Source organism: Macaca fascicularis, chromosome 4 (genome assembly GCF_037993035.2).
Source record: "Macaca fascicularis isolate 582-1 chromosome 4, T2T-MFA8v1.1".
Taxonomy (NCBI): Eukaryota; Metazoa; Chordata; class Mammalia; order Primates; family Cercopithecidae; genus Macaca; species Macaca fascicularis.
The window spans coordinates 105,014,127-105,039,597 of record NC_088378.1 but is presented as its reverse complement, the minus strand read 5'-3'; the positions used below and the strand labels follow the sequence as shown (position 1 = coordinate 105,039,597).

General features: G+C 36.8%; 1 protein-coding gene across 4 annotated transcripts in view; it reads left to right on the top strand.

Annotated features, from left to right (window-relative positions):
• The window catches only part of COL19A1 (collagen type XIX alpha 1 chain), a 329,196-nt gene that overhangs the window by 5,755 nt on the left and 297,970 nt on the right, over positions 1-25,471 (top strand). For all 4 annotated transcript variants that reach the window (XM_065543865.2, XM_005552609.5, XM_065543866.2 and 1 more), the window contains exons 2-3: positions 7,825-7,951; positions 24,400-24,474. In XM_065543865.2, the coding sequence (XP_065399937.1) occupies positions 7,861-7,951; positions 24,400-24,474 (166 nt within the window). In that variant the 5' untranslated portion in view covers positions 7,825-7,860. The remainder of the gene's footprint in view (positions 1-7,824; positions 7,952-24,399; positions 24,475-25,471) is intronic.

Sequence of the window (25,471 nt, the reverse complement as noted above, 5' to 3'; positions counted from 1 at the left end):
TCACCATATTGGCCAGACTTGTCTCGAATGCCTGACATCAGGCAATCTGCCTGCCTTGGCCTCCCAAAGTGCTGGGATTATAGGTGTGAGCCACCATGTCCGGCCCTACATGTTATTCTTAGTGATGGGTTTTGTTTTTGTTTTTGTTTACTTCTTAGTGTCTCTCTCTCAAAGAAAACATGATGTTTGTTTATTTTTGAGCTCTGTGACCAGACTGCCACAATGGACTTTCCCTATTTGGCTCACTGGTTTATCCCCAGTGATTGTTACATAGTGGAAACCTCATCCTATCAATAGGTATCAATAGGATATCTATAGGCCAGGTATTAATAGGATATCAATAGGTATCAATAGAATATCTATTGATAGGATGAGGTTTCCTAATGCCTATGATTAATGGTAATGAGTAATGATTAAGGTTTCCTAATGTCCCTCTCTATTCATTTTGTGTTCTCTATGTACAAATAAAGATTAATAAGAACTTAAAAAAATCTAAATCCTTATTCAAATATACTTGGTTTGGATAGGTGCCTTAATGATTTCAAGAGCTTGATTAAGGAAGTTGAAGGGACAATGGCTTTTAAAAATTCACTTACCCAACTGGTACCCAAAATTATTCCATATGACAAACGATGGTGAGAATAATGGGATGGGGTAGAGGTTAGGGCTAGGCCTTCAGCCATTTATTCTCTCTTTGTTGCCGTAAGAAATGTATTACAGGGAGGGCTGTCTGAATGATTTTAAGGCTTTATAGGCTCCATCAGTGTTGTCTACTCAAGACTGCCAGTGCTGGGCACACTCACCATTGTGACTTTGGTGCTTTGTAGCACTGGAAAACTCTCTGGGGTCTGGCCAGAATCTTGATAGAAATAACTGAAAATTTAAGAGAATGCATATAGGAATGTGATATGTCTGTCCCACATCCTGAGAGAAAACATTAAGGTATAACAGTAAAAGCATTTTAGTCAGGCAGTCTTGGACTTGAATCCCAGGCTTTGAGATTATTCTATGAGCTTTAGTGTTTTTTTTCTGTAGTATGGGATCTGATACCTGTCTTCAGTACCAACATTAGGCCTGCTCTGGACCCTACATTTTAGAACACCCAACTATAGTCTTGCTCTGGATGTGCACCTGCTCTCAGGGTTAGGAGTTTACAGACCTGAGGGGATCTGCCCACCTAAAACCTGAGCTTCTAGACCGGTCTCTGGATAGCCAAGATCCTGATATTCCCAGAAAAAAAAATGACCCTTAACCCCCTGCAGAGTCCAACAGACTCTGTCCTTGGGTCCATCTTCCCAGGGAAAGACCACAGGTGTAAACACTCCTAGGCCCAAGGAATGGTCAAGAGGTAGCTGTTTGCAGGCATTGTGGACGGAGCTTTGACTTACTGGCATATTTACATAAGTGTGTGTGAGGCCTTTCAAGCTGCAGATGGACCCAAGAATGAAAAAAAATGAGGGATGAACTTTGGTTCAGGCCAGAGGCTGACTCATCCCATATCACCTGCTCTGTTACATTCTAACTTGACATGGGCTTTCAAGACTTTATGAAGGTATTTGCTGAAGTAAAATGAGAAAACATATTTTTTATCAGTGTTATTAGCTTTATTTTCACTTTCAAATATTTAAACATATGGTACACAGACCTCTTGCCCTGCACCCTGTTAATGTTTTGGGTGACTGCCTCTCTAGTTACTATTAGTATTAAAATAAAATATAATATATAAAATAAATTCTACTTCAGAAAATGAGACCATATGTGACCAATTGTCTTAGTTCATTTTCTGTTGCAATAACACAATACCTAAGACTGGGTAACTTACAAATAAAAGAGGTTTATTTTGGCTCACAGTTCTGGAGGCTGAACAGTTCAAGACCAGGCAGCTGTATCTGGTGGGGGCCTTTGTGCTGTGTCATAACATGGCAGAAGGCAGGAGATGCACACTGAGAGCCAAACTGGCTTTTATAACAGACCCACCCTCATGATAACCTCTTAATACTGTGACATTGGGGATTAAGTTTCTAACACATGAAATTTGGGCAACACATTCAAATCATAGCACTAATATTCTCCATAGCCTTCTTAACATGTATTGTGAGCCGTCTTTGGACAAGTTTGAGAAAAAAAATTGAGGGCCTTAAGAAACCTCAGGATCTACATATATTAGCTTGAGGTTCTTCATTAGCCACTCCATTGAGAAAACATTAAAGATCTATATTATAGCTTAACTTTTATCTGGGAGGAGCAACACATTAAAGTGTGATAACATTGGCTTTGATTCATTTGTAAATCTGTCTTGATAATCACCTAGCTGGGACCTGCGGGGACAGGAAGGAAACGTGGCAAGTTTTGATGAGGAAGGAGGTTGTGGACAAAGCCAATAATTTAGAAATCCAGGGAAGGTACCAGAGTTGTGTTTAGAGCATCAAGAAGCAGCCTGAGAACAGCAGGTGTCTGGGAATGGTGAGAGGTTTCTGGTCAGGAAAAAGAGAGGTTCAGAAAGACCCAAGGGAAACTTTGCCCTTGTCAGTTTTGTTGAGGTCAACCTGCTAGTGCCTCCAGCAAGGTTTAAGATCTGAACAATTTGTTTTTAAAACACATACAAGGATTTATTGTGAGACCTTGATGAAAAGTTTTTCAAATGTTTCTAGCTGAGTGGTCTACACTTCCATTTTATCAGTAATGGAGCAATAGAACCCTCAAATAGTGAACACATTTTAGAAATGTGCAAAGAGAGGCCAGCGCGGTGGCTCACGCCTGTAATCCCAGCACTTTGGGAGGCCGAGGCAGGCAGATCATGAGGTCAAGAGATCAAGACCATCCTGGCTAACACGGTGAAACCCCGTCTCTACTAAAAATACAAAAAATTAGCTGGACGTGGTGGCGGGTGCCTGTAGTCCCAGCTCCTCGGGAGGCTGAGGCAGGAGAATGGCGTGAACCCGGGAGGCGGAGCTTGCAGTGAGCTGAGATCATGCCACTGCACTCCAGCCTGGGCAACAGTGCAAGACTCCGTCTCAAAAAAAAAAAAAAGAAATGTGCAAAGAGAAATAATATTCATGATAATGACCCTTGAAAGATTATAAGATCTTGTAATGCCTTAAGAATTATTTTTAAATATTGAATGATCACTACAGATTCCAAAATAAGTATATTTCACTGTATCTCAAGATTTGTAAATTGGCAGTCTCTTACTTTTTAAAAATTCAACAAACATTTATTGAGTCTCTGATTTTCCAAGTACTGTGCAAGGCACCTGGGATATAGTGATGGACAAGACAGATATAGCACCTGCTCTCATGAAACTTAGAGTTGAGTGGGGAGCAATAAACATATGTATACAGAAAAAATAATGTCTAAGCTAGAGACTAATGTGCTTCTTGGTCAGGTAAGGGCTTTTCCACATAGTAACATTTAAATTGAAAACTGAAGGATGAACAAGACACAGAATGTTCCAGGATGAGGAAACAGCATACACAAAAGCCTTGAGGTTGAAAACAGCCTGACAATTTCACATACAGGACATCACTGGAAAGAATGGTACCAAATGAGGCTGGAGACATGGATAGGGGCCCAGTTATTTGGGACTTCTAGACTGTAGAACAGCTTTTGGACTACATTCAAAGTACAATGGGAAACCATTAAAAGGTTTGAAGCAAGGAAGTGACATGATCCAACTTTCATTTCAAGAAAAGTTCTCTACTGCTATGTACAGAATAATTGTGTTCAGAATTCAGTAATGGATGGAGGAAACCAGTTAGGAAGCGGTTGAGGGGTCTAGACCAGGGTGATCTGAACTAAGGTAGTGGCAGAGAAATAAGAGAAATAAGTGGATGTGAGATGTGTTTGGGGTAACCCTTGACATGACTTGTTGATGGTTTGGAAGTAGGAGATGGGGATAAAGAAGACAGAAGAATCAATGGGGTCCTTGGATTTCTGGTTTGAGCATTTTAATGGGTAGTAATTACTGAGACTGGGAAGAGCATGAGAAGAACAAGTTGTGGTTGGAAATCAGGAGTTTATTTGGATGTATTAAGTTACAGATATCTGTGTGACATCTAAGAGGGAATTTTGAATAGGCAACTGGATACACAGCCTAAAGTTCAGTGAAGAGGACTGGATGGAAGATGTAAATTTTAGATTAATCATCTTACAGATAATATTTAAAGCCAAGAGAATGGTGACATCACCTAAGGAGACATTATAAAGAGAGGACAGGAGGGCTCACAGAACCCAATATTAAGACATCAGATAGAAGAAAGGTCTGAGAATATTTACAAGGAAATCCCAGAGAGTGTCAAATCAGGGAGGCCAATAAAAGAGGGTTTCAGGAAGGAAAGAATAGTTGGCTACTGGAAGTGCCACTAAGAATTGAAGAAGGGAAGAGAAAAGGATTCTTCTTTTAAGTTCCTGCTGAACTTGGTGAGATACATTTCAGGATAGTAGAATGGCAATTCTTCAGTAACTAGAACATTTAGTTAACTGACCATAAATCTTATATTCTGCAAATACTTTGGATAAATGAGATAGAAGCTAAGTGGCTCAAGGAAGTAATTAGGAGATGTCAAGATCGAATTCATATGCTTATAGCTTTGTAGCCCTCTGGTTCTTTGTTGTTGTACCAGGGACCAAAGTTTCAGTGAACATAAATTTCTAGCCTGCTTTGATGCTTCTCCATTGTCCAAATATCAGTGTCAACCTTAAGCTGAAGAGACAGGTGTAACTAAATTTTTCCAATTATTGTTTATTAATATGTAAAGCAAACAATTATAATTTCAGGTACCTTTTGAATATTGACTAGGTTAAGGCCCCATATAATACACATGCATTAAATAATTTATTCCTAGTATTATTTCCAATTTGAAGATGAATAAATTAAGGCTTAGAGAAGGTACATAGCTTCTCCACAACTAGCAGAGTCCAGACATGAAGCCATGATTGTCACCACTGTGCCAAACGACTAATTTATCAACTGATAGAAATCACTTTTGGTTAAAAATATAACCATGGATTTCTCTAAAAATCAGATCACTATTTATGAGTTCATTCCTTTGAAATAGAATTAATTTCTTTAACAGCTACCAACTGATTTGAAATAATAGCTAGGATAACTTTGCAAAATCATATGAGGATTGAGACTATATCTAGATGAGAGAATTCAAAAGAAATAAGGCTTAAAACCAGCTGTTTGATATTTAGAACTACACGTACAGTTTTAATATTGCAATTGCTGCTTCTAGCTATTCATCCAGAAAGATCTGAAATCTTGAATTAATTTTAAAATGCTGGTCTTATTTGGCACACACAAAGAAGATGGTGGCTTTAGTTTTTTTCTAAAGACTGTCTAGCGATAGAATTTAGACACTGGTATAATGAATTCTTTTATATTTGACTCTTGATTAAACTTTGAACGATGCATGTAAGTGATATAGCATTTATTTGCATATTTGGACCTCTTAGAATAGCTATTTTAATAACACTGCAATTACCAAATACACGGAGGGAGCCATTATATTTTCGCTTGCAATTTATTTCCGCATTAGTTGCTTCACTAAAAAAATTAATTTAAATGATGTTTAAGTTTTCCATTACAGGGGTTCTATTGACTAAATCTTTTATTTCAGTACCAAAGGAATAGAAGTATACATTCAGAAAGACAAACAATTATTGGAGGTAATACATTAACATTAAATATAATGTCAATAGCAGGCTCAGGTGAGGTAGGCATTACATGTATTCATTTTTTCTTTATAGACATAAGGCAAGATTACTTTTCACATGTGCAGTAATCACTTCAGTAAGAGTGGTTATTCAATCCAATAACAACATAGTTAAGTTTATAGAAAACATGACATCAATTAAGCCAAAATATGTAAAACTATTATTCAGAAGAAAAAACAGACTTGTGAATAATAAAATTATATTTTAATAATGTGAATCATTGTCTATTATACAATGCAAAAAGCATAGGCAACTTAAACAACTGGATTAAAAAAAGGGGCAAAGGAGGCTGGGCACGGTGGCTTATGCCTGTAATCCCAGCACTTTGGGAGACCAAGGTGGGCAGGTCACGAGGTCAGGAGTTCAGGACCAGCCTGGCCCAATCTCTAATGAAAATACAAAAATTAGCTGGGCACGGTGGCACATGCCTGTAATCCCAGCTACTCGAGAGACTGAGGCAGGAGAATTGCTTGAATCGAGACCCTGGAAGTGGAGGTTGCAGTGAGCCGAGATCACGGCACTACACTCCAGCCAGGGCTACAGAGCAAAACTCTGTCTCAGAAAAAAAAAGGCAAAGGGCCAAGGAGTTGAATAGACATGTCTCCAAAGAAGATATATAAATGATTGGTAAGCACCTGAAAGGATGTTCAACATCACTAATACTTAGGGAGATGCAAATCATATCCACAGTGAGATACCATCTGACACCCATTAGGATGGTAATTTTATTTTATATATATATATATATTTTTTTTTTGTTTTGTTTTTGTTTGTTTGTTTTTGTTTTTGTTTTTTTGTTTTTTTTTGAGATGGAGTCTCGCTCTGTCGCCGAGGCTGGAGTGCAGTGGTGTGATCTCAGCTCACTGCAACCTCCGCCTCCCGGGTTCAAGCGATTCTCCTGCCTCAGCCTCCCAAGTAGCTGGGACTACAGGCGCCTGTCACCATACCTAATTTTTTATATGTTTAGTAGAGAAGGGGTTTCACTATGTTGGCCAGGATGTTCTCAATCTCTTGACCTCATGATCTGCCCGCCTTTGCCTCCCAAAGTGCTGGGATTACAGGCGTGAACCACCGCGCCCAGCCTATATATATATATATAGAGAGAGAGAGAGAAAAAATAGCAAGCATTATCTAGGATATGGAGAAATTGGAGCCCTTGTGCATTGTTAGTGAGAATGAAAATGGTGCAGCTGTTATAGAAAACAGTAGTCTGGTTTCTCAGAAAATTAAAAATAGAATTATTGTATTGTTAGCAATTCTACTTCTGATTCTGGGTGTATACCCAAAAGAATTGAAAACAGGGACTCAAACAGGTATTTGTATATCTATGTTCATAGCAGTATTATTCACAATAGCCAAAAGATGGGAGCAACCCAAATGTCCATTGATGGATGAATAGATGAACAAATGTGGTATATACATACAATGAAATATTATTCAGCTTTAAAAGAGGAGGAAGTTCTGACACAATGTACAACATGATGAACCTTTAGTACATATGTTAAGTGAAATAAAGTCACACAGATACAAATACTGAATGATTCCACTTATATGAAGTACCTAGATTACTCAAATTCATAGAGAAAGAAAGTAGAATGTAGGCTGCTGGGAGTTAGGGGAGAGGAAAATGGGAAATTTTTTTTTAATGAGCACAGAGTTTCAGTTTTGCAAAATGAAAAATGTTCTGCAGATGGATGGTTGCACAGCAGTATGAATTTATTTAATTCCACTGAACTGTGTATTTAAAAATGGTTATGAATGTAAATTTTATATTATGTGTATTTGACCACAATTTTTAAAAATAAAAAAGTGTCACTGTAAGCGTAGTTGCTTAAAAAAATTTAAAAGCAGAGAAAATTTAGCTGATAAGAAGCTGTATCGACATCAATAACTAACTAGAAACTAATCTGAACATCTTTTCAGAGCTGTTATACGGATTAAGATATTGAGATACACAGTTGCATATATAATCATATATCCTGTTATATGATGATATGTGATGTAAAATTGATTGTTTTTGCTTTGGTAAGATTTTCTGGAGATGTTGAAAGGAGCTGCATACAATAAACTTGATTCAGATTTTTTTTGTTGTTGTTGTTGTTGCAGATCTGTGGCCACTTGTTCACATGGTTTCAAGGCACAATGAGACTCACTGGCCCTTGGAAACTTTGGCTTTGGATGTCAGTGTTCCTGCTTCCTGCTTCCACTTCCGTGACCATTAGGGACAAGACAGGTATCCAGGCCAACGCTTTGCCTAATCACCAAATGTTATTTATAGCCTTTAAATCATTAAAACAAATCTTGTTAAGATTGAAAAGGCCATAGATGAATCTACTATTACAGAATGAATTACAATTCATTGCTTTCTTCCATTGATCTTCCCATGATGTACATTAGGAATTCTTAAAATTACCTCATTTTTTTTCATATGCATAGTATATTAGTCTATGTCTTCCTTTCGTCTTATTTACAAGTATACATACATGCATGTGTGCCTCTGTGTGTGTATATATGACATTATATATCTTTCCCTTTCTTTTTCAATAATTATGCAAGTTATAAGTATGGAAACTCATTACTAATTAGGATTAACAAGGACATATCTAATCTTAATTAGGTAAAAGTGAAAAATTGGATAGGAGGTATAAAAGGAAATGTAGTTTAATTATATGTTCATTTTGTAGTATCTTAGATGAGGCAAACAAAAGGTTGACAGATCTTTAGAGCACTTTTTAACTAAATAGACAGTATTTGCAATTAAATTTATCAGTCTTTTCATAAATATTTCCAAAAGGCTTAAGGGAAATTTGAAATATTTACCTTCACCTCTGCTTTTTGAAATTGATTATGTGGTTAATTTGGAAGACCTTTCTTGAACATTGAGTGTGTATAAGTTACTTAGCTAAATGTAATTCATATTACAAGGTTGAATTAGACACATTGGAGAAGGCATTTGCTAGGGAAAGAGGAACTTCATCTTTCCTATGCAAAAAAATCACATATAATGTATTCTGATGATAATCACATATGATTATGTATTCTGAGACTGTATTATTGTACCTATTCTTTTGAATATTTTTTCAATAATTTTTGCTAAACAAGTATAAACCCACTCTAGTAGAGACTTTTGAGTTTGAGACACACATAAAATACAATTACTCATAAAGATCTAACACATCATAATCTTTCAGAGTGTTATGTAAGTCATTATGATTTTTTATTATTTGGCAGAAGGTGCATTTCCTAAAATAATCCACATGAAAGTTTAAATATTCTGTTATTGTACAAAAGACATCCTGTGACTGTCATACAATTTGTGGGGGGAAACACTTTCTTTCTTCAGTGAGAAATTAATCAGCTGTGACTCATGGCAACTACAATATGTAAAAAAGGAAAAGAGATGCATAGGGCAGCGGAGTTTATTCTGATACTATTTCTACTCTTCGGAATTTCTGAGTCTCTTTTTGTAAAGAAATATAGCAGGTAATGTGCTTCACAATTTAATCTGAGATGACAGGACTTTTTTAGTTAGAAGGAAGAATTAATCTTTGGTTAAATAGGGACAGTTTTTAGGCACATGCTAGTGGGTAGTAAATGTTCTTGATGATAGCAAGGATTTGAAGGACCTAAATAAACGGTTCTCCAATTTTAGTGTGAAAAAGAATCACCTTACGTATTTGATTCCTGAGTCCTCCTCTCACATATCCCCATTTTGCAGGTCATACTGGGGTGGGATTCAGTAATTTACATCTTTAACAAGTTCCACAGATGAATATAATGCAGGATTATCTGAGGAAAACTCTTAGAGAAACACTTACCTTTGAGATAATTAACAGACATTTTGGTTTTCTTTTTTTCCTTTCACCTGATTTGGTTACCTTGCATTTTATGCACCATTTTATGCCAAGGTTCCTTTTTTTGTTGTTATTTTATTTTATTGTTTACCTTTAGTAACTTTTTAAAATTGTGATAAGAACACTTAACATGAGGTCTGCCCTCTTAACAAATGTTTAAGTGTATAACACAGTACTGTTAATTATAAACACGGTATTATACAGCAGATGTCTAGAACGTAATCATCTTGTATAACTAACAGTTCCCCATCTTGGGATTCCCCTGAATGTTTGCTTTTGTAGCTCTAGTATCTCAACTCTTTAATCAGGTTACATGATGTGTAGGACTACCAAAATGCATATATTCTTATCCAATTTACTTTGCTGAATTAATCTTTCTGAATGATTTTCCCAACAGTATGAATTCAAAATTAATCTGAACTCTAACAAGATTCACTTAACATGAAGCATTAAGGGAAATTAATAAAAGAAAAAAATTATGTTATTTTTATCATGCCATTTGATAGAGGGTGTTCGTAAAGCAACACATACTGAACGTGTGATGGAAACTGCTTAACTTCAAGTATCGTTTGCATTAATTGAAAATGTCAGCACAGCACTGTCAAAGGGATTATTGAAGAATATGACACACTGGGCATGGCCTGGAAGGAGACCCTTCTTGTGTCTTGTGTATCTGATTCACAGTGCAAGGTTCCCTTTTTAGTTTCCTCATGTGCAGACCTGCGCGTGTGGTCACTAACCATTTACCGGAGGGAAGTGATTACATCTAAAAATAAAATATAACAAATCTGAGAGAGAGGCTCGGGTTTCAGTGTTGGAGTCTGTGAAGTTGTCAACAGTTTACTATTAAACCTAAATATATGACAGATAGATTGGGCCTTTTAATTGCTTTACCTTAACACTTCGGTATGTTTAATAATTACCTGGAATTGTCCCAGTTGAGACAGAATTTAAGAGTAATATGGAGAGATTCAATAATAACTTGAATTTTAAAATTTTGAAGGTATTAGGAATTCAGTCATTTCATATTCTTTCATCAATTTTCCTATTATATTGAGATCACGGGATAAGGTATATTTGTTTGTTTTCCTACTGCAAATGAACTTCCATTTGAATGTGACAGTTTCAGCTCAGTTACTTGTCAAAAGAAGGTGGGGAAGAGAATTGTGTTAAAATATATACAATGCTAGAAAATCTCAAAACTTATTTTAATTAGTTGCGTAAAACTCTTTCCTCTAATATAGAAGACTATGTATCAAATAATTAAAGTTTCATCTATTTTCTTTAATCTGTTCTAAGGCAAAAGTACTATATCGTCATAAAAAGCAATAAGAAACAGAAAACCAGAGTTAAAAAAAAAACAGGCTAAATAAATGAAAATGACAGAATGCCTTTTAAGTAACACATTTTCTTTTCATTATGATAAATCTTCAGTTTAAGTGTCCAGATTGACTTGATTATAAATTTAAATTTAGGCCTGTAACTATTCACATAAACCATTCTAAGGTAGTTTTCTATTAATTACAAAGAATTACAAGGAAAAAAACCTATTATTCCAAAATGTGGCTTTTACTAGTTGGCAAACACTTCACGCTTAAACTCAGAGTAAAATGTATGCTGTTATATAGAGAATTGTATTTTGTGTTTTTAAGAAATTCTTGTGTTCAACATTGGTACCATGTAAAAATCCTTCATTGACAAATGTACTTTGTAACTCCTAAATTTTGAAAGTGGAGGAAAGCTTCACAATGATTAAATTAATAATATAGCTTCTAACTAGGTATTTTCCTTTGGAAGAATTGGGCATTTAAGCAGAGGCATGAAGGCAGTGTGAGGGCAAGGCACATGAACACCTGGGAAGCAGTCACTTGGTCCTCAGGCTCTGAGGCAGGGGCATGCTTGGCATGTGGGAGAAACAGCAAGAAAAACCAGGAGACTGGAGTCAGGTGAATGAGGGGGAGGAGGTGTGAGGGTACATGGCTCCTGAGAAATGCATCTGTACTTTCTGTGTTGTCAAAATCTGATTTCTAAGCCTGCATGGTCAAAGGCTAGACCTTGGACTCTGGTAAATTCGCCAAAGCAATAAATCCTGTCCTGTGAAACCTCTTGGAAGATGTTCAACCTTTGCCCTGTAGACCCTTCCCGGATATCAGGTGGACAGGCAGGCTTCTGAATGTATGCCCCTCATTACCTCTTGGAAGCCTTATTTCACAGTTAATTGAATATTGTCGTATTGTATTATTCATAATGCATTGTTATTAAAGTACAGATGTGTGGAGATATGTGCATTTTAGCAAAGTTAAAATATAAATTATATCTTGACCAGACAAATTATGTTTTCTTTCCCTGCAATCAGTAAACTGGTATATTAATAGTGTAAGTAATACAGGAACCCTCACTAAACTGCAAAGAGTATAACAGAACATGTTTATGTTTATTTTGTATGATGACTATAACTTTGATTTTCCCTTTTGTTTTTGTAGTACCCAAGGAATTACCTCATCCCCTGGCTTTTCCTAAGGCCAGAAGCCTCTGTGTCCAGAGAGCAACTAGTCCATTTTCAGTCTGAGTATCAGCAATATACACAGATCTTTTAGGTATTAAATCATTTGAAAAAACAAAACATTGAAAGATTGGATTTTAGCTGGTCTGAGCTTCTTAGCCATTTGAGAGGAGAAAAAAGGAATTCAACATACTTTCAGGGAATAATAAAAAAAAGTGGAAAAGAGGGATTTCAACATACCTTTGGTGAATACTGTATTAAACTGAAGATTTATATGAATGGGTATAGAAAGCATCAGACCGGGCCAGGCTCGGTGGCTCACGCATGTAATCCCAGCACTTTGGGAGGCCGAGGCAGGCAGATTGCCTGAGGTCAGGAGGTCAAGACCAGCCTGGCCAATATGGTGAAACCCTGTCTCTACTAAAAATATAAAGATTAGCCACGCATGATGGCAGGCGCCTGTAATCCCAGCTACTTGGGAGGCTGAGGCAGGAGAATCGCTTGAACCCAGGAGGCGGAGGTTGCAGTGAGCCGAGATCACACCACTGCACTCCAGCCTGGGTGACAGAGCAAGACTTCATCTCAGGGGGCAAAAAAAAAAAAAGAAGTATTACACCAATGAGAGGAAAAATGTTTAACAAAAGATGGGATGTGATCTTAAGATTAGAATGCCTAGCAGTACAATAGGAGGTCAAACCAGTAGGATAACACAGAGAGATTAAGGGGAAAAGTGATTTTCTCTGTGTGTGCGTGTGTGTGTGTGTTTAAGCACACGTTTGAGGGTGGGAGCATAATGCATTTCTACTAAACAATGAAGATAATTTCTTAGGTATGCTATTGTTTTGTTTAAAATATGTATTTAAGAAGCAATGTCCAATACAGAGGGGGGAGAAGTTAGTTATGGGAAACTTGTGTTTTGTTTCTACTCCACCATTGAGTGGCTGGCTCTGTGATCTTAACTCCTCTTGGATGACTTGTTCTTAGGTGCTCAGGATTCTAATTTTTGGAACGAGAATGGGTAAACATCTTTTTTAAAGTATGTATTTTCTTTGTAGGTAATCTAGATAAAATAATGATATACCCAAATATGATCTAGCTACCTTCCTTTGGCTTCTTTCTTTCTTTCTTTCTTTCTTTCTTTCTTTCTTTCTTTCTTTCTTTCTTTCTTTCTTTCTTTCTTTCTTTCTTTTTTTTAGACTGAGTCTCGCTCTGTCACCCAAACTGGAGTGCAGTGGCGTGATCTCGGCTCACTACAACCTCCGCCTCTGCCTCCCAGGTAGAGGGACTACAGAAATGTGCCACCACACCTGGCTAATTTTTTGTATTTTCAGTAGAGATGGGGTTTCATCATGTTGGTCAGGCTGGTCTTGAACTCCTGACCTCAAATGATCCGCCCACCTTGGCCTCCCAAAGTGCTGGGATTATAGGCATGAGCCACCACGCTGGGCCCCTTTGACTCTTTTCAGTACCCCCCACCAACTCTGTAATTTACCCAGGTCCTTCAAGCTAAATCAGGAGGAAAGTGGGGCTGATAGTTATTAACATCTTAGTATGAATTTGTTAAAAACATTTGCATTTGCTTTTGAAAAAGATCTGTTGATTAAGGTTTTCTAAGTAGTGCATCTTTTTAAAAAAGTATAGACATTTTAAAAATAAATTTTATGGTGTATATTTGAGGTCTATAGCATATTATGGGATGGATATAATTAAATGACTTTTGTAGTGAACAGAATAACATACCTATCATCTCACATAGTTACTTATTTTTGTAACGAGTGGCTAAATCTTATTAAATGAAAATCTCAAAGGCAATACAATTTTATTGTATTTTCTTAGTCCTTATGTTGCACATTCCATCTCTAGATACATTTATCCTATATATCTGCTATTTTGTATCCTTTAAAGTGTATTTCTCCATTTCCTACCCTCCTCACACCAGTGATAAATGCTGTTTTATTCTCTGTCTCTGTGTATTTAAGCTCTTTTAAAAAATATTCCACATGTGGGATCACACAATATTTTTTCTCCTGTGTCTGGCTTATTTCACTTAGCATACTATCCTTAAGGTCTATCTATGCTGTGGCAAATGGAAAGATTTTCTTTTTTTTAAGGCTGAATTATATTCCATTGGATAAAATGTCTAAATGTAATAACAAAAACCATAAAACTCCCAGAAATGATCATGGGGGAATAGTTCCCCAACATTGACCTTGGCAATCATTTTTGGATATCACATGAAAATCTCAGGCTACAAAAGTGGAAGTAAATAAATGGGACTAAATCAAACTAAAACACTTATACACAGTGAAGGAAACAATCAACAAAATGAAAAGACAACCTATGGGCTGGGAAAAAATAATTGCAAACTACTTATCTGATAGTTAATATCCAAAATGTATGAAGCATTTTTAAAACTCAATATCAGTAAAACAAATAATCTGATTTAAATATGGGCAAAGGATTGAAATACGTACTTCTACAAAAAAGAGATAAAAATGTCCAACAGGTATATGAAAAAGTGCTCAACATTACTAATCATAAAGGAAATGCAAATTAAACCACGACGAGACATTACCTCATACCTATAAGGATAGCTATTATCAAAAAGACAAGAGATAACACAAATGTGGCAAGGATATGCAGAAAAGAGGACTCTAGCACACTGTTGGTGGGAATGTGGATTGATTATAGCCATTATGGAAAACAGTATGGAGGTTCTGAAGAAATAAAAAATAGAACTATCATATGATCCAGCAACCCCTCTTTTGGGTCTACATCCAAAGAGATGAAATCCCCACCTTGTGAAGATATATCTGCACCCCCATATCATTGCAGCATTATTTATAAAAGCTAAGACATAGAAACAACCTAAGTGTTCATGGATGGATGAATGGAAAAAGTGCAATTTTTTTTTGTGGTGAAATTTTAGTCATTACTTTTGCAATAGTCCAGAGAGCCTTTGAAATGACACGGTGCTTTGCCTTTGTCTACTTGACATGATATTTGGATATTTGAGTCTTTTCTGTAGTCCTTCAAGGTACATGCACACTTACTCAAAAGTGTGCTTTACTTTATATTAAAATATGTATTTTAATACTTAAAGAAATGAATATACCCACCTTGTGATAGCTATTTCCACTGCCTTGCCATTTTCGTGCAATGAATCCATAATATTCATGTATTCAGATTATTGTGCCTTAAATCTTACATGTAAATAATTAACATTTAATTTTAACTTTTTCAGTTTTTCACCACAAAGCACGTATGCTAAAGATATGAAATGGCATTTGATTTTCATAAAGACTTTTAGTGTAGACTTTCATAAATGTTGTTAGAAATGTTGAATTCCATTCATTTCAAAGTCATGGTTTATTACTTTGAAATCATCACATATTCGCTAAGGCCTCAGAAGAATTTAAATAAGATATATGCTGTTTCCAACTTGGCAATAGGCCAGTATACCTTCTTCTCATTACTATCTTGAGACTTGTTTTGCTAATCACCTACTGGGGCTTCCCTACGAACATTGTGAGTAATTTAATCTTATTTATTATGGTTACATAGTCACTCATAGTCATTATAAAAATATGATAAGAATGGAATTTTTTTGAGTTTTTCAAGAGTCATTTTTAGCTTAAAATATTTTCTCACAGAGATGCTATTTTCCTCCTTTTGTTGAGATATTACACACACCAAAGTTGACAAATCTTAGTGCACAGTGCAGTGAATTTCTACAGATAGATTTATACCGTTGTAACTACTACTCAGACCTAAATATACATTCTCAAAACCCCAGAAGCCTTCTGTGTACCTGCTCCTAGCTAACATTTCACCACAGTAGCCACTACACTGACAAAGATTCGTTGTATAATCTCTAGAATTTTGTATAAATGGAATTATACAGTATGTATTAATGTTGCAGGACTTTTCCTTAGTTCAGCTAAAGATGGAGTTCTTTGTCCCATGGCCATGAAAATTCAGGCTCACAGACAATGTGAATAGTGAGTAAGACAGGGTTTTATTGGGTGAAAAGGAAGGAAACAGGGAAACAGGAACTCTCGCTAGGCCAGAGTCCCTGCTAGAGCACTTCCCACCAGGCCAATTGAATCCCAGTTTCCACATAGGAAGAAGAGGGGCCAGGCTCTAGTCCAAGCTACCATCATATCTGGCCTCACAGAGTGTGGCCATCTGACTAAGTTTACCAGGTAAAATACAGGATGCCCAGTTAACTTTGAAGTTTAAACAATAAACTACTTTTTAGTATAAGTATGTTCCAAATATTGCATGGGACATACTTGCACTAAAAATATTTTTATTTATCTGATATTCACATGTAACTGGGAATCCTGTATTTTATTAGCTATGTTTGGTAATTTTATATATGTGAGGGAGAAGAGGTTATTTTATTACACAGAGTGGTCAGGGAAGGCTGCCCTCCAACCTCAATGGGCAGAGTGGTTGGAGTTTCTCCAAGGATCCCCTCCCACGTGGCTGTCTCATTCCTCCCTCTAAAGAAGTACATCTAATTGCTGTTAGATTAAGGATAAGGGCAAAAACCGATCTTAACTTCTTCCTGCTCACAGGGGGTGCTGTTTTGGGGAAACGGAAGTCAGAGTTCCCTCAGAGGCCAATGTAAGGGTTCCCAGGAGAAGGGGCCATTGTCAGAGTCTGCAGTTGCATGACCGTTTGGAGTTCGATGGCCTGAAGGCAAGAACAGACAAACCCTGTTATTAGAAAATGTGTATCAAAATGAAACAAGAGGAGGGATAAGGACAGCTCAAAAACTCCAAGGCCTTTTACCAGTTTGCACAGGGAGAGGGAGGCCAAACACTCAACTAGCAAAAAAAAAAAAAAACTTTACCCTTTTGCCAGCATGTTGGGCTTCTGTGTTCCCTTCCCCTGAGCCCAATCCTAAGCCAACTAGTTTAAGGTTTGGGAAATTAACTCTTTCTCGTTTGAAGGATGCATCTGAGGGGACTGTCCCATAGTACAGAGACACAATTACCTATCAGTGAAGAGAGGACAGAGGAGAAGAAAGGAAAAAAAAGAGGGCACCTTTTAAAGGAGTCCCAAGGATTCAGGATGCATTTGAAAGGAGTACAGACTAAAGATGAATGGCTACCCATGTAGAACGAGGGGAGCAGGCATGCCTGGTTTTCTTCTCTTTCTAGCAGGTACCCGGGGTACATGAGGGAGAAAGGGAAGAGCGTCCTCTTTCCCTGTTCCTTCCTTGCATCCCCAAGTCACAGTGACCTTGGCAGGTGCCGCCATGAGTGCCAAAGTGGCTTTCACCCATGAAACGGGGGCCTAGAGAATAGGAATTATCCACTCTCACCTATGCCTCTATCCCCCCAACTGTCAGTAGCTTTGGAGTTCCCTATACCTCATTTATGCCATGGGTGTTAATGTGACCTTTATCCATGAAACAGGAAGCTTGGGGTTGGCTTAATCAGCCACACACACTCATCTGTGCTGTACCTTTTGACTTCCATTATTCTCTGCCTCTGGATCCCTCAGATCCATTTTTCTATCCCAGGGCTTTGACCCAAAGCTTCGAATTGAGTCTGGGATAAAAATTTGTCTTGAGGGGGTTGCATGGACTCTTACCATAAGCCGAATGCTAAGTTAAAACTGTGGAACTGAGTCCTCCTCCAACAAGGGAGGGAAAGGATGTCTTGTGAGACACCCAGATAACTGGTAGCTATAGTTATGCTTACTAAGATTTGGGTGCATGGTAATTGGCTTTGGTTAGCTTTCTTGGTCTTACTTTCCCAAAAAGGAAATCTCCAAGTGATGGGTATCTTATTTATTCCAATTGCCAGGCAGGATTTGCAGGATAATCGCTCAGAACTAGAATATTGATCCAGATTTCTACATTACCCGTCCCTTTTGTTCTTTCTGAGCTGCAGCTGGAGACTGCTGGTTGGTTCACAGGAACAAGTAGCGTTAGCCTAAAATGTAAGTGAAAACTTAAAAACAAGTAGTGAGTTTAGAATTTAATGAAAAATATATGATACGTTTTGAAACATCATTTCTCTCTCTCCAGTCCTCATTTTTGTTAAAAAACAAATCATCATAGGACTGAGTGGTTTGCAAAATAGACTTTAGCTTTATCCTTGGCCTGATGATTTGCAAAAAATACAGCAAGAATAGTTATTTTTACATAGGTTTTTTGGATTAGCTTTGATGGACCTCTGTTCCCCAAGGAATCTCACATAAGACCTTTTAAAGCTGAGCCCAACCATGGGATTATCCTCAAATACCTGTGAATTGAGTGATCCTCTCCTCTTAAGGTCCCATAATAAACTTGGAGCTCCTAGATCTGTTAGATAGTGACATTCTTTACTGACCACAGGTCATGAACCCTGTACAGGAACTGTGTAGACAAGGGTATGAGGCAACTGGACTTCTATCATCCCTGCAAGTTGAGACTGACTCCTTAAAGGTAAGCATACCCTTCCAGTCAAAGCCTTGGTAAAACAACCACTTTCTCCCATTGTGTCCTGCTGCAAAAGAAAAATGGATTCTTATTCCACTGATGCAAATGGCTATATTGCCATAAGTTGAGAATACTCACAGAGAGTTTCCAAATTCTGGAGGAACCAGGCAGAGAGAAAAAAAACATGTTCCAAAGTTTGTTTATAGAAGTATCCCTTACTCAATTGTTAAAGGTTGTAAATAGTTCAAAATAAGTTTCCTTGACTATGAAAACCCAAGCAAGGATCAGCAATATTCCAACCAAAAGTCAAAAAAGTTGCTTCAGCTTTCTGAGCTCAGTCCATTTAGTTAATTCTTGTTTTGCTTGATATTTGTGAAGTTTCAGCTCTTCATGAGTCCTGTACTGTTTTCCTTTATTACAATGTTACAGTTTCCAAAATTATCATAAGCCTATATTTCAGAGCACCTGTTACAGTTCTATAGCTTATTAGAAACTATCTTTTGAAAAGGATTAAAACAAGACAACAATTGTCTGTGAATAGCAAAATGTCCAGGGTAGTTACAGTTAGAAACACAACTGACAAAAAAGTTTGGTTATCTCCCTAATGGTTTACAGTAACTTAAAATAGCAACTGAGGACTAAGCTCTGATTTTTATCTTGCCCAAATTCCTTTCTAAGGGGTCTGGGGAGTCATGCCCTACAAACCATAATTTCTCATCGGATGGGTTGTATTTAACCCTGTATATTGTGACTTACTTTCCAATTTGACTCTGGCATAATAAGGAAGAAAATCACAATGTTTTACCCCAAGTATATTTCCTTGCCATACCTTAAAATTGTCCTGCAAAATCTCTTCTGGGAAAAGTCCACATTCTGGCTGGGCACGGTGGCTCACGCCTGTAATCCCAGCACTTTGGAAGGCCAAGGCGGGTGGATCACGAGGTCAGGAGATCAAGACCATCCTAGATAACACGGTCAAACTCCATCTCTACTAAAAATACAAAAAATCACCTGGGCGTGGCAGGAGAATGATGTGAACCTGGGAGGCGGAGCTTGCAGTGAGCCAAGATTGCACCATTGCACTCCAGCCTGGGTGACAGAGCGAGACTCCATCTCAAAAAAAAAAAAAAAAGTCCACATTCTCTAGAAATATAGAAAATCTCGTTTCCCCTTTGTTTTCTTTCCTTTGTTTCCAGATCCAAGAGATAATCAACTAACAGTCAGGTACTCTTTTAGGTCTCATAAACGTTTTACAAGTCTGCTATCTGAGAGATTCCTCTGCACAACAAATCTTGGTCTCCACAGTCCTTTATCTTAGCCTGAACATTCCTTTCCATTGATCTCAGGTCTTCAGATAAACTCAACTAATTGTCAGCCAGAAAATGTTTAAATTTACCTATAGTCTGGAAGCATTGCCCCCCTGCCCCCACTTTAAGTTGTCCCACCTTTCTGAACCAAATCAATGTATTTCTTAAATGTATTTGATTGATGTCTGATGCCTCTCTAAAAATATATAAAACCAAGCTGCACCCTACCACCTTGGGCACATGTTGTCAGGACCTCCTGAGGGCTGTGTCACAGGCCATGGTCACTCATATTTGACTCAGAATAAATCTCTGAAAATATTTTATGGAATTTGATTCTTCATAGACAGTAGTTTCAATTATGTGTTATAATAGTAATTCCTAGCATTTTTAACTTTAAGATAAAACTTGGTAAGTTGCTTTCTGTGCTAACTGCAGCCAAAGTTTGCTTTCTTAATTAAGGGCCTGGTTATTCCATATGTCCCCAGACCTTACCAATTGTCAAGCCAGCAAGTCAAATAGTTCTCAAAACCCAAAAAGCAGTTTGTAACCTTAAAACACTTAGCAAACCTTGCATCTGATCTGCAGTTTACTAATAATCTTTAAGGCTTTTATTTCTCAAAGATTAAAGTCATGTGAACTGAAAGGTACCACAGATTTTATATTCCCTTTAAAAAATATTTGATCCAAGCGCTTATCTTTCTTTAGGCCAAATTAGTTAGAGAGCTTTTGAAAGACATTACACACAGTACACAGACATGTAGAAGAAAACCCAGTCGCTGGGTGGAGCCTTTTAAAGAACAGGCATGGGAAAACATGCAGATATCAAAACGGAAAGAAACTTATTCCCTAAGGCAGGATTGCTAAACAAAGCCTTGCCAAGCAGTTACAGGCCATGCCCTCAGGATGTAAAACAAGATGGAGGCTTGCAGCACAAACCATACAGACTTGCAAAGCACACCAGATTGGCTACAGCCCAAGACTAGCCCCACAAATCCTTTTTCACAATTAAGGTTTACAGAAAAAATGAACAGTGATTGTTAGGAGATCTGGCCTAGCAAAGGGGGAAAATATCTTTAAGGCTTAACTGCTGATGGAGTGGAGAGGAGGAAAGAAAAAAAAATTTTTAATGCTTGAGGAAGAACCTCTTATTCTTATGCAACTGATTCCTCCACCAGGAAGAAAAGATTAAGCTTAATTACTGTCCAATAGAGTTAAACCTGTTAGCCAGGGAAGAGGAAGGCTGTGGCAGCACTCTGTGGCTGGGACCAGTCAGCTGGTTGTGGGGGACTTTTGAGCCATGCATCCTAGCCCTGCGCAGGGAGTGGAGATCAGCTTGGAGCTGCTGCTCACCAGTCTGTCCTGAAAAAGGAAGAAAAAGGTCATGAAAATTCTCCCAACCCCAGGGAGCGACTGTGGGTGGTGGTGAGGTTTCCCATAAGCTCAGAAGTCCAAGGATGAAAAGGCTTAGAGGCCACAGTGAGAGGTTTTGTGTTCTCATTTCCCTCACCACTTCTTGAGCCCCCACATTGCACACTGAAAATGTTGCAGGACTTTTCCTTAGTGCAGCTAAAGATGGTGTTCTTTGTCCCACGGCCACGAAAATTCAGGCTTGCAGACAATTTGAATGGTGAATAAAACAGGGTTTTATTGGGTGAAAAGGAAGGAAAGGGGGAAAGAGTCCCCTAGGCCAGAGTCCCTGCTAGAGCACTTCCCTCCAGACTGTTCAAATCCCAGGTTCCACACAGGGAGAGGAAGGGCCAGGCTCCTCCCCACAAAGGGTGTGAACTTCCCAAGGCTCCACCTCGGTGGAAGGGCTGGTTGCAGTTTCTCCAGGGACCCCCTCCCACTTGACTCTCTCATTAATATTTTTTGGGTGAATGATATTTTTCTATTTAATATTATATCTGTGAGATTTATCTAGTTGTTGCATGTGTCAATAGTTTATTCCTTTTAATTGCTATACAGTTTTTCATTGTGTATGCCACAATTTAATTATCTTGCTCCTTCTTGTTGATAAACATTTGGGTTGTTTCCGGTTTTAGACTATTATGAGTAACGCTGCCATTAATATTCTTGTCTAAAAGGGCCATTTACACTCATTTTTTTGGCACTCCTTTCTCTTGGTTCCTTGAATTTTCAGGTCATACAGTTCATATATATTTAGCTTTAGTAAATACTGCCAAACTGTTTTCTAAAGTGTACTAATTTTCACTCCTACAAGCAATGTAGAATAGTTTTTATTGCTCCATATCCTCATCAACACTTGGCATCCTCAGTGCTTTAATTTTAGCCATTTAGTGGTATCACACTGTGGTTTCACTTTGCATTTCCCTGATAACTAATGATATTGAGCACCTTCTCATATGTGGGTTGAACATTTGGATATTCTCTTTTTTGAAGTGTTTAAATATTTTTGCACATTTTTAGAATAAGATTTTCAATCTTTTTTTGTTATTGATTTGTGAGAGTTCATTGTATATTCTAGAAATGATACTTTATTGCATATTTGGACTGGAAGTACCTTCTCCTAATTTATGGCTTGACTTTTTACTCTTTTAGTGTTGTCTTTTGAGTAAAGATTTTAATTTTAATGAAGTTCAACTTAGCAATCTTTTCTTTTGTGATTAATGGTTTCTGTGTTCTTTTTAAGACATCTTTGCTATCCCAAGTTCATGAAGACTTTGTTGTCTTGTAGATGCTTTACTGTTTTACCTTTCATATTTATTTCTATGATTATCTTTAGTTAGTTTTTGTGCATGGTGTGAAGTAAGTTTCAACATTCAGTGTTTTTCTACATGGATATTCTATTGACCCAGTACCGTTTAGCAAAACAACCATCCATTTCCCACTGAATCGAGTGTCTTTTCTGTGGTAAATAAGGAGACCATATGTTTTGGGTTATGTTTGCGTTTTTCTGTGTGTGTACCAACACCACATTATAAAAAAAAAACTATATCTGATAGCTTAACGCTCTCTAGCTTATTCTCCTTTAATTTTGCCTTTTACTATTTTAGCTTTTTTTCTGTAGTTTCATATAATTTTGAGAATCAGCATGTCAGTTTTACACATAGACACACACACACACACACACACACACCCCCCATACTGTTGGGATTTTAATTGGCATTGCTCTGAATCTAGAGATAAAAACCGAGAACTAACATCTTAACAATTTTAAATCTTGCATTCTAAGTATTTTGTTTATCCCTTCAGTTATTTAGGTCTTTAATTTCTGTCAGCCATGTTTTGTAGATTTTAGTGTCCAGATCTTGGATGAGGTGTTTGGGTTTTATAAAAATGACTATTAATCCCAATCATTAATTGGTAATGTCTACAAAATCTCTAATAATTTTACTATTATTTAGAGCCTGCAATTGTATTAAGATCTCTGAGATAGCAATTTTCCATATTAACTAAGTAATATCTGTAAGTACTCAGTACTATAATTTCACTTACTTTACAAATTGTGTTCAACATGTTTTTTGTAGTATATTTGCTGCTTATTTTAAAATTTGATTAAGTGGTAGCATTATTTGGAATCTGATTTATTTTCTGGTTAAATATATTAAGATGATACCCTGTCACCGCACCTGAGGTCTGTGATATATTTGTTAAATGAAGGGGGAACTGGTGAGTCGGCAATTTCAAATTGGTTTTAAGTAGTTTATCTCCTCTCTATATTAAAAACTTCTAAGTTATTAAACCCAAACATCAATTTTAGACATAGAGAATTAAAGTTGTGATTAAATGATGCCAAAATATTTAATCAATTTAGTTTAAAACGTTAAACTAATGGTCTTAACTGTCCAGTTGTACAGTTATCTTGGCATAATTCAAAAATTGGCTGTAATTTTGTCTGAATTAACTGAATTAGCCTGATTCAATTTAAACATATCCTAAGATGTTGAAAAACTGGTATGTGCATATCCATTACTGTATCAGTGTATAGTGGTAGTATTAAACGTGTACATTCACTGAGTTGGGACTATCTTTTATTTCTTTGAATATCACTAAGTGCCGTAGCACATAAGTAAACTCTCTCAATTATTTTATTTCTTTTTTTTAAATTATAGGCCACTTTTGTATGGTAGAGATCTTTGCTTTTTAAATTTTATTTTAGTAACTTCCATATATGTTCCCTTTAGTTTTTAAAGTTTAATATCACCCAACACCAAAACTTGAATTAAAGTTGTGATAAAATACACTAGTAGTTCACTTGTTTTACTGTTTTACTTTGAATACAAAAGTTTAATGATGTTAAAACTAGCTTATTTCCAAAAGTCAAGGATACATAAAGTGTTCAAATAATAGTTATAATAATAATGGCTAACACTAACATGTATTCACTGTGAACCAAGCAGTGTTCTTAGCACTCTACATAAATAACCACAGGTAACCCTCACAAAAACACTGAGGTGGGTAATGTTCTTATCCTCATTTTACAGAAATTTAATAAATGGTTTAATTTATTTCCATTTTATCTTAAGTTTCTGATTGTACTGTGTAATTAAAATTCATTTGAAGAATTTGATAGAAAACATAATGCAAATCTTCTATGCTTTTTGTCTTTTTAAATAGAAGAGTCATGCCCTATCCTGAGAATAGAGGGACATCAGCTGACCTATGACAACATAAACAAAGTTGAAGTTTCAGGTAGGCAATATAATCCTTTGCAAAGTAATATTTTATGTAAAATTATCACCAAATGCTAGATATGGAATACATTATAGGTGAATCTTTGATACTGCAATTTAAGATCATAGCATTAACATAAAAATTTTAAGAATTCTTTTTAATTTTTTTTTTTTTTCAGTCTCACTATCACTCAGGCTGGAGTGCAGTGGTGCAATCTCAGCTCGCTGCAACCTCTGCCTCCTGGGTTCAAGCAATTCTCCTGCCTAAGCCTCCCAAGTAGCTGGGACTACAGGCACATGGCTAATTTTTGTATTTTTAGTAGAGATGGGGTTTTACCACATTGGCCAGGCTGGTCTCGAACTCCTGGTCTCAAGTGATCCATCTACCTTGGCCTCCCACAGTGCTGGGATTGCAGGCGTGAGCCACCCCCAGCCCATAAAAATTTAAGGTAGATGATGTAGAAAAAGTTCTGAGAGCAGAGTTCTATATGTTTAATCTGTGATCAACAATACCTCAACTTCTTGGAGAAAAAAAAAAAATTATTTAAAATTATACAAGTTGTGACCATTGTAGAAATTTTGGAAGAAGAAAAAAAATTGTGAGAAGGAAGATGTCACTACCCAGATAAAGACAAGATTACCATTTTGGCAATCCTTCTTATCTTTCCTTTTGGTAATCTTTCTTATCTTTCTTTCTCCTTCTTTTTCTCCTCCTCCTCTTTCTCTCCCATGTAAATGCTAATGAGCGTGTGACACACAAACACGTATAATTCTTATATTACATTCATGTGTAAACATTTCCTCTCATCAATATACATTTCTTTAAAGCATGATTTTGTAAAAGGTTGCTTAGATTTAAACTGAGTGGCTGTTTGCTTAGATTTAAACTGAATGGCTGTACTATTTTTAATCTAATTTTCTTACTTTAGACATCAGAGCTGCTGCAGTGAGTTACTCTAATTTTTACTTAAGATAATTCCTAGGTCAAAGGAAATTAAAATTGATTTTTTTTGAAA